Source organism: Gallinula chloropus (assembly GCF_964237585.1).
Source record: "Gallinula chloropus genome assembly, chromosome: 3".
Classification (NCBI taxonomy): Eukaryota; Metazoa; Chordata; class Aves; order Gruiformes; family Rallidae; genus Gallinula; species Gallinula chloropus.
Genome location: NC_140087.1, coordinates 72,581,923 through 72,592,664, shown reverse-complemented (window position 1 = coordinate 72,592,664; position 10,742 = coordinate 72,581,923). Strand labels below are relative to the sequence as shown.

The window sequence follows — 10,742 nt, the reverse complement described above, 5'->3', positions numbered from 1 at the left end:
TACCGACTTTATTAAACATTACCTGTTTGAAGCCAAGTGGAGAAGTACCTGGCAAGATCTGGATAGATTTCTAGCTTGCATCTTTGCTCCAATTATAAAAAATGAAGTTAACTTTAAATTTTGAGAACTTTAGAAAAGACAGAGGGGATTTAAAACAAAGGTGTAGTTTCCCCCCGCTGCCCTCCCATCCGGAACAAGGACAGATCTAGCGTTTTCCCTTTTGTGCTCCATTGTGCCTTGAAAATTACTTACCTGAACAGCTAAAGAACATTCAGATCATGAAATGCTTCAGGTTGTTGTTTTTTTTTTAAGACCTGCCTTGACAATAACTTGGGGCTACTGCAAATATTTTAAGCCAACAGCTGACCAGGGAAAATTACAAAAGGAGTACACACTTACAGTATTTTCCTCTCTAAAACCATAGGTCTGTTGACTAGGTGTGTACTTGTTCCAGCCTTAGACTCCAGCCTGCAAACATTTTTAAGCACATGGAAATCAACGTGTTGCAAATGAGCAGATTCAATTGTTCCCCCCCCGCCCCCCAGTCTCATTTTGTAGTCTGTGCACAAAAAGTATTGGTACTTTTCAACCTGCATCTTGTGAATTCGTGACACGTTACAGAAATGGTTTTAGGTTCCTTTTAATCTCCAGGTTGGAGCAGTAGTTGTTACTGGTAGGTCTATCATGCCAGTTTACTGTGGGACCAAGTAGTGTGGCAGAATGGTTACTCTCCTCTCTGCTCACTGCCTGCGAGCGGCAGACAGCTACGCAATACACTGAGCCACTCTTCCAGCAGCACCACCTCTACGGAGCTTTCCTGCACGTCGCATAGTCACACCACAAAACTAACCCGGAGATGCCAGAACACGCAGTTCCCTCTAACTAACTCTGCTTCTCAACACCTGAAGTGTATTTGAGAGGTACAAACCCAAGTTCAGAACCGAAACCCCAGAATGGAGAGGGAGTCTTTCTGCAAGAGTATTACATTTAAACTTTTAATGACACAGGATTGCAGTGGACCATCACATACATCACCCCCCCCACCTGCAGACTGTACCAGGCAAGGAGTCTCACTTTGCTTCAGTATGGCCACATTAAAAATACCTGCTGAAGTGTGTGTGAGGGACTAAATCTAAACTTGAGATTTGAGCCAGCCTTTACCTCGTGCCTACAGCTCCCACCAAAGTCCCACAAGTATGAGGTAAACAAGTAGTGCCACGACCATTGTATGAGACACCAAACCCAGCATTATTCTCCTTACTCTCCCTAAATAACATTTTGTTTCTAAACGTAAGTTCCAGAGTAAGGAAACTTCTAAAGATTCACATACTGGCACTAGTAATGAATTATACCATGTTTTGAACCTACAAAACACTTAATTAGACATTCAATTTTTATTTAAAACCTAAAGGTTTAACTTCCTAAGGTCAAAATTGACTGAGTTGTCTGTTTGCCTGCAACACCGATGCCACAGGGAACAAGACTGATTAATTTTACGTTGTCTGAACTATAAAGAGAAACATCTTCCTCTAGATTAGCTAATGGAAGAAGAAACTGAGTTGTAGTCTTCTAAGTTTACACACGTATGCCCAGTGTTGTGGAGCAGTAATTGCTATCTTGAAAAAAAAAAAAAAAAACAAAAACCTTAATTTCAGGACAAATATACCAGATTGAGGATGAGAACCTGAAGTTCCTAGCACCTCCAAAATGAAGTAGGATTATGTCAGATTCGGGGCTGGTCTCAACCAAAGCATCCTTAAATCATGTTTAAGTTCACATGCAAGGCACAAATAAACCTGTGCCACTTCACAGCTGGGATCTAAAAAAAAACCCCTAACCTGCCAAGGCTCACCTTGGTTTTCTGGGAAAGAAAAAAAAAAAAAAAAAAGGACTGTTTATTATGTTAAAATAACACAATCCCATTGAAAGTGGCCACAGTTCTCGCCAGAAAAATCTTCCCCCACCCTTCTTTCACACATGACTAAGAAAGACACTAGATTATTATCTCCTTAAAGGATGAAATCCACACTTGTGCTCACGTCATTCTTGGCAGCACGCCTTTCCCTGCTCCTTCTTTACTTCACAGCAATACCAACAACTACCTTCCTACCCAAGGTGACAAAAGGGAATCCAGTGCCATCCCATAATGAATGTGTATGTGTAGCACAGCAGCACAGTGATGTCAGGCCAGCTGTTTATGTCAAACAGAATAAATACTTCTATCATGAACATCTTTATCTTTTAACATGGAATATTAGCGGAACTATTCCTAGATGTGTCGAGATGTTCACAGCACCAGCTTGCAACAAGATCTTGGAGAGGCAGAGGTAAAAACACATTCTCAAAAAGAAAAATCTGTACACCTTTTTTATCAAACCAAGAGAAATTGCCATCATAATACAAGTGTTTAATTATGATTTGTATGTTAATTACTTTTACAAAACGTTGACGTCGTGAAGAAAGGATTCAGCACATTCTTCCCTTGAGGTGTAGTCTACCTTTTATCAGCATCGTTGCATATATTTATGTCACTAAATAAACCAAAGGACCTTGTCTTGTTTAAACTCTTAGTCTGGTGGTGCACTCTGAATGCTTTTTTTTTTATTCTAAACATTGGTAAAGGTGGACAGTGAGTTTCTCCTTCTAAAACAAGCTTCACTGCCTACATAAAGCTCCTTCCAGACACTGCTTTTGATTGGATCTCAAGACACTTCGGAAAAGCATTAGTGATACTGTGTTTCGTGACACTTCTTGCATTGTTTTAATTCCAAATGTATACAAATGAAGTCATTTTAATCCTATAAATAATTTATTTTTAAAAAATTGTGCTGTTAACCCCTTTGCAGGGCAACAAGCTATGTGAAAAGTACAAAACTTTTTGTCAAATGTGATACTGAGAGTGCTTTTGACATAGTTCGTTGGTTTATCATCTCAATTTATATATACTGCGCAACGGGCAAGGCTAGAATCCATGAACCAAGCTGCAAAGATCTCAAGCTAAGTAAGGCGGAGAGAGACTTGAGAAACAAGAGAAGGAAATACTTTCCTATCCAATGTATACTCTTCAGACTAAAGCACTCTTTCTATCAAGCCTTCTAAACTGTTAAATAAAGTGTTCCAAACAAGCATTTAAACTTCATTACACAGAAGAGCAACAAGAACAGTAGCCTGCCAGACAAAAAGGCAGGAGGGAAAAATATATATACTGAGTTCAATGGTTAGCCTGAATGTAGCACAGTTCTTCACAACCGATGGGGGGGTAATTTCAACACGGTGTCCAACAACGTTCTAAGGACGTGCTTCATCTCGACTGGTTACTATGAAGCAAGGTGGTAAATGTTTGGCCCCAACCGGGCTTCAGAAATGGTTCTTTTTCATGACGAGCATGTCTGTCCAGCTATCAATCATGTTTGTTTGCACCAAATCCCAAGCCATTTAAAATACGACTAATTAAGTTAAACTGAAGTCGTCTGCTCCAAATTCGCCATCAACTATCCATGCTACTGCATTCCTCTGAGCAAAAACAAAAACATAAGAGAAAAATCATACCTTGAAGATCTTATTAGTCGTTAGCATTTCTATTATTAAGTCATTAATACAATGTACATACACAGTTTTACTGAACATGCATTAGGTAAGGGATCTTATTTTTATTCCGTAACTAAATCCCATGAAGAAAACTAATTTTAGATATCATTATTCATATTAACTGAGAGAATAATTAACATGTTAGGTGCTGGTACACAAGAAACATCTCTTCCAAAAAAGAAGTAACACATTTGCATTTGAGTTCCAAGGAAATGTGATGATTACAAAGCTGTCTATCATCTACTTAAGATTCCCAAGTTGTTAGATACCATCCCGTGCACCTAAACCCCTTGTGGAAGCACTGCTGTGAAAAGTCCATTTACTACTGGCCTGATTTTTATGGTGTTTCCTAGCTCGTTTTCTGGAGGAGCTAAGAAAGAGTGAGCAAGCAGCTAACTGGAGAAAACAAACAAAAGGACAAGTGAAAACAACTGGAGGAGGGGCTCAGAGTCCTTATTCAAGGTGTTACAAACAGGAGATTGGCCAGGCTGGTCCACCTAGTTCAACACCAGAAGCAGATGCCTCAAAGCGCAGGAGGGAGAGGAGATATTTCTTCCTCCTGATATCCTTCCAACTTTCAGCCATTTTCACCTAAGGGACATTCTGAACTAGAGGCGTTTCCTTATCTAGCAGCACTCAATGGATTTCTCTGATTACTTTGTCCAGGTTTCCCTTGAACTCTTGTCCACACCTGGTATCCACAAGGTCCTGTGGCAATGGGATATACTGTATTTAACTGCAATGTCTACTGTAAATTTTTACCACAAGGTTGTACGTGTAATGACAGAAGCCTATAAAACTGCAGAACAACAACCCAGCAGTCATCTTGTTAATTATTTGGGGGGTGTGGGGGGGCAACAAGGATAGCAAGAAGCGTTGGAAACAAATGAACATTTTGGCATTGGAAAAAGCTGCCTTGTTTAACAAGTCTCTCCTGGCCACAGATGGTTAGGAAAGAGTCAACTGTGTACACAGTTTATAGTGGGGAAACTTCACTCTCTCCAGACATTGGAGATTCCTTTTGGAAGCACTCTAACATCATTATACAATTTGCAGTGTGGTCAGAACGCATTTTTTTAAGTCTATTAACACTGGATGTTATTAAGCATCAGGCACTGGATGCAAGATTTAAGAAGTCTACATAGAATCACAGAATCCCTGAGCTGGAAGGGACCCGTAAGGATCACCAAGTCCAGCTCCTGGCTCCACACAGGGCCAGTCAGGTTGGAGCATGTGACTGAGTGCATCGTGCATTGTTCTCTAACTCAGTCAATTTGGGTGCTGTGACCACTTCCCTGGGGAACCTGTTCAGGTGCCTGAGCACCCTCTCAGTAAAGAGCCTCTTCCTAATATCCAACCTAAACCTCCCCTGTTGCAGCTCCATGCCATTCCCTTGGCTTCTGTCACTGGCTACCAAAGAGAGGACATCAGCACCTGCCCCTTTGCTCCCACACATCAGGAAGCCACAGACCGTGATGAGGTCTCCCCTCAGCCTCCTCTTCTCCAGACTGAACAAACCAAGGGACTTCAGCCTCTCCTCGTAGGACTTCCCCTCCAGACACTTCATCACACTCATTGCCCTCCTCTGGACACTCTCCAATAGCTTCATGTCCCTCTCCTACTGTGGCACCAAAACTGCCCCCAGTACTCAAGGTGAGGTCGCACCAGCGCGGTGTAGAGCGGGACAGTCACCTCCCTGGACCAGCTGGCAATGCTGTGCTTGATGCACCCCAGGATATGGTTGGCCCTCCCGGCTGCCTGGGCACACTGCTGGCTCATGTTTAACTTGCTGTCCACCAAGACCCCCAAATCTCTCTCAGCACGGCTGGCCTCCAGCATCTGATCCCCCAGTCTGTGTGTGCAGCCAGGGCTGCCCATTTCCAGGTGCAGAATCTGGCACTTGCCCTTGTTAAATCTCATGCTGTTGGTAACTGCCCAGGTCTCTCTCCAAGGCTTTTCCACCCTCAGAGTTGACAGCTCCTCCCAATGTGGTGTCAACTGCAAACTTCTATTCCTGTGTCCCGATCATTTATGAAAGCACTAAAAGGAGCTGGATCTCAAATGGAGCCCTGGGGAACCCCACTAGTGACTGGCCACCAGGCAGATGTAATCCCATTCACTATCCCCCTCTGGGCCCCAACTTGTCAGCCAATTGTCCACCCAACGCACTATGGCTTTGCCTATTTGGATGCTGGACATTTTGTCCATCAAGATAGCATGAAACATTATCAAAAGCCTAACTGAAATAAAAAACAACATCATCAACTGGTTTAGCTGGGCCAACCAGCTGGATGACCAGTTGCAAAATGAAATCAGACTGGATAGATAAGACTTTCTTCTGAAACTGTGCTGGCTGTGACCAGTGACTGCATTATCCTTGAAGATCTGGACAATGTTTGCCTGCCTCCAGTCAACTGGGACCTCTCCAGAAGGCCAAGATCATTGAAAATAACTGAGAAAGGTCTTTCAATGAGAAGTAACCTGTGATGAATCCCATCGGGGCCCATGGGCTTATATGGATCCAAGTGGAGAAGTAAATCATCCACAAGTTCACAGTTCACTATGGATTTATTGTTACCGCAGTCACACTCCTCCAAATCTGAGATCCCAGAGCCTGTCAACTGTGGTGAAGACAGAGGCAAGGAGGGTGTTAAACATCTCTGCTTTGTCTATGTCCCTGTTAGTAAGGTAACTGTGCTCACCGAGTAACAGACCAGTGTTCTCTCTGCTCCTCCTCTCATTAAATGTAATTGAAAAAACACTTTTTGTTGTCTGTCACAGTACTGCCCAGCATCAGCTCTAGCTGAGTTTATGTGGCTAAATTAATATAATCCTGAGATCTTAGTGACATCAGTTTTCTCTAGAGCCATGTCAGATGTCTGAGTATCATTTTGGAAATACAGGTTGTCTCCCTTTTATTCCACAAACAGGAATAAGTTAAAGATCCATAGCCATACATAAAACCAAGTAAACTGGTAATCTTTTTTAGTAAAAGCAGTGATTCTAACCCAAGAGTCAAAAGCATTTTTATATCCTATATATGGTAAGTAAAATCCACCTACCCAGCTCCCTTTGATTTACTCTCTTAGTAATTAGAGAACATACACATACATGCTGGTTTTACCTTCAATATCCTGGTTGTCTACGAAAGGCGCTGGTCCCCATATTCTAACAGTGCCATCATCTGAAGCGCTGGCCATCATGGATGGGATCTGCGGGTTCCAGCTCACACAGTTAACTGTACGCGTGTGCCCTGTCAGCTCCGCAATCGGCAGCTCGCTACGCTTGTGCCAAATATATACTTTGTGATCTAAATAAAAACACACAGTAAAAAACCAGAATCAGAAACATTGCTCTGCACAGATCAATCTGTCACATCACTATCACTCCCACACAAGCTAGCACCCCGTGGACTTTATAAAACCCCATATGCAAAGCCCGTGCCTGTTGGATGTACGACAGCACTAACACTGCTCTTCTAAGAGCGACCACAAGAGCAGGAGTGCAGCTCTCGCACCAAGAGGGAGGCTCCCTTTAAGGCCTGCCAAGTCTCCTACCCATGCTATTTCACAAAAACATTTAACTACAATGAAAATAAGCCAATACGTGGCTAGAGAGAGAAACGACGATATTCGTACGGGAAAGTCATGGAGTTGTAGTCTTACTCAAAAGGAAGCCTTGCAGATTAATTTTTTAAATAAAATGTGTATTTACAGATCAGAACATACTTTATAAAGTCATGAATAATAAGGCAGAACATTTACAACCATCACCTGTTGACGAGTATGAGACAAGATCACAGCTCTATAGTTTATAAAACACATCTTTGTGGTGGTTTGGCCCTGGCTAGAGGCCAAATGCCTACCAAGCTGCTCGCTCACTCCCTCTTTTCAGCTGATAAGGGGAGAAAATATATGCGGGGAGGCTAAGGACTTGAGATAAGAACACCACCTTTATATAAACTTGCATTGGATGCAAGTGTAGTGGTTGTGTATACATTCCACTTACAATTTCAAGAGACTACATACCCACGCTATTCATCAGACAACACAATTCAATCTCTGCTTAAACACTGGACACGCAAGCCTCTGCTGTCTGGGAGAATCAAAGCCTAAACACAAACCAGTATTTTGGTGCTTGTCAGAATGCCTGTATTTTGTTTTGGGAAAAAAAAAAAGTTAGCTACATTAAGGCAGCACTCAGTTTCCCTCTCAGAAAGAGGGAATTTGCTCTTTTCATGCAAATGTTAGAAAAAAGCCTACCTAACTACAACACCCCTTCAGTTTAAGAGGTTCTGACAATGTAAATTATCAATTACTTTTCTTAAAAAGACTATGACAATGTAATCCATTATTTTTGTAATTTGCTTGGTGGTTTTTAAGATACAGAGACTTTTTAAGTAGCCACATTTGCAACAATTCAATGCAAAGTGGCAACAACTTCGCAGTTCAAATCTAAATACGGTATCATCAATTTCTAGTTCGTTTATTTGGGTAGTTCTCAGACAAGATAATAAATAGGATGTGAAAAAAGGACCGGTGCGCTGTAGTATCTACACCTACACATGCACACTGGTATAGCTCAACACAAATCCTGAGCTTTTGGGTCTTCAGGTTCTTTGTTCAACCATTAAGAGGTTCCTACTGGCTCGGAGGTGCTGTCTTTCAGTCATTATACTCCACAACTTGATCAGAGGGTAAAGTCTGGTTTTATTTCATAGATATTCGGTGTTTGCCAGAAAGGCATAGTGGGAATGTCCTGGCTAACCTTATTTCATAAGAGCTGCAAATTACATGGTACTAACAGTGATACACTTACATATCCTAAGTGTAATTCTTAGCCCTCCATAAGCTGGAACCTTAAGTGACCTCTACAGGAGCTGATGGCATTACATCAATGACAGAACTGAACCAATTCAACATATAAACCATTAACTAATTTCTACTCTTGCCACAGACAGTTGAATAAAAGCATACCACAAAGCCTTTGATCACTCTACCAGACTATGTCAACAACTGCTTAATTTGAGACTGCTCACCTCTTAATTAAGCTGACAACTCCTACTGAAATTAAAATAGCCTCACCACACCTCTGTCTTCCACGGGCAAACAAAGCTGGAACTTCCCAGATGTATTTTTGATTCAAACCATAAGCCTAAGTATCATATCACTAAAAGAGAAAACCTCAAGAACACCCCACCCACTTGTAATTAAAAGATGCTTTTGCTTTAGAGGAGCAACCCAAAAGATTCATGAATGTTTTCTACTACTACCACCATCTTCTCAGAAGATTCCTTCTGCTAGCATGCAGTTATTTTGTGAAGTATGCCATATCTTCAGTGCTCCTCAACTTAACCAGCCCGTTGCTTGCTTTTATAGATGACAGCTGCTAACAACATTATAAAAAGGTATAAGAAGGATACAGTGTTCCAGTTTTCTGCAAAAATGCGAATGATGTTACCTTCGCTGCCACTCGCAATGAAATCTTCATTATGACCTCCAAAACACGAGTGAATTGTGTAAAATCCTTGTGTAACACCTTGATACTTTCTCACTAAAACTCTGTCTTGTAAGTCCCATAAGTGAACTCCCTGAGAATAAGAAATAATTAAAAAAATAAGACTTAATTTATCAGTAAACATTATTTACTGCATTCTTCTGAAGCACTGTATATTACTTCAGCCAAGTTCAAGACTGTTGCTCTATCAAGAGGGTAAAGATACACCATATTACTAGATTAAGCTTCCATTGTGCTGTCCCACTGTGGAAGTTCCTATTCTTACTCAAGATTCCAAAAGTAGAAATAAATAAAATCTAACTATCAAGCCCCCAAAACATGTTGACCTGCCACAATTCTTGCTGTACATGGCTTCTCAATGAAACAGCCAGATAGTAACATCTAATTGTACACATTACATAGTATGAAACTCCTGGCTATAAACCAGGTCACAAACCCCATCAGTCTCAAGAATAAGACCGCCTTCAAGCTTTATTTGTGCATATTAAGGCCTTCATATGACATGAAATGCAACTGGTTAATATTGGACATTCCAATTTCAAAAATATTTTTAAACAGGTGGCAGTTGCAAGCACATTTATTTGCATTTCCATTTGCCATCACTAACTCACCTGAGTTGCTACATTTAACAAAGCTAAACGGCCATTTTTCGAAATAGTAAATGACATAATAGGGTGATCTTCTTGTACTCTGCAATGATAAGACACATCAGTGTTAAGAGGACACAGCCTATGACGCATCACCAAAGTAATATCAGAGACAGGACATGCCTTTTATCAGGGAAAGACAACTCTGCATTTGAAAGTATGTACATCTCTAGGTCAGTACAAGTTAGGTCTGCAATAGTTTGCTCATACTTATGACAAGTCCCAAGACCAAGAGCTACTTCAGACCTCAAATAACCCCCAACTTTGAGGCAGGACCTACTAAAATATTCCAGGAATGGAGAAGATGACAACTCCGACAGAAACATCAAGACAGCCACAAACAACCTACTCCAATGTTCAAGGATTATTTCTAATACTTAATTTAATGCTTCTTTCTGCAACTGGAATTCAGTAATTCTTGTCCCATGTTATTTGTCTTTTAATACTGAGAGCAATTTAATAACTTATTTCCCATCCTGCCCTACAAACCTTCCCTCAATCTTTTTCTGACGCTAAGAACCAGGAATTCAAAGCCAAAGAAAGAGGTAGTTACATGTTCCTGTCTGTAAGATCCTCAAAGTTATAACCTCGAATCCGCTGGTGTGTGTCCGATGCTAGAACGGTTTTCCCATCACTCAAGCACCAAAGGCATTGTACTCTCACCCCTTCCCAGGAGTCAAGGAGATTACCATCTAAATCCTGATGAGAAGAGAAAAAAAGAACTGTTAGCCTCAGATTTCTGAGGAGTTGACACACAACATCTCTCTAACCTTCTGTTCATACAATTGCTACAGAAAGCATTCTTACTTTGTACAAGAGAGGACTTAATGAATTAGGACTTGGCTGTTTTTACCAAGGGCTTTTATAGGCACCCATTCCAGAGAGCAGAGAATCTTACTTTCCTCAAGCATGACATGTCCAATTTAAGTTATGTTACATCACAGAACTCACCTCTGCAGTGAGGGCTACATACCACACTGTTATTCTGGC

At 41.2% G+C, this 10,742-nt stretch overlaps 1 protein-coding gene across 1 annotated transcript in view; it reads right to left on the bottom strand.

The window, feature by feature from the left end:
• Nucleotides 1–2,385: 2,385 nt before the first annotated feature.
• The window catches only part of WDR26 (WD repeat domain 26), a 29,559-nt gene continuing 21,202 nt past the window's right edge, over nucleotides 2,386–10,742 (bottom strand). The window contains exons 10-14 of the mRNA XM_084262269.1: nucleotides 10,306–10,451; nucleotides 9,717–9,795; nucleotides 9,049–9,178; nucleotides 6,713–6,898; nucleotides 2,386–3,513 (exon numbers count right to left, since the gene is read on the bottom strand). Of these exons, the coding sequence (XP_084118395.1) occupies nucleotides 3,488–3,513; nucleotides 6,713–6,898; nucleotides 9,049–9,178; nucleotides 9,717–9,795; nucleotides 10,306–10,451 (567 nt within the window). The 3' untranslated portion in view covers nucleotides 2,386–3,487. The remainder of the gene's footprint in view (nucleotides 3,514–6,712; nucleotides 6,899–9,048; nucleotides 9,179–9,716; nucleotides 9,796–10,305; nucleotides 10,452–10,742) is intronic.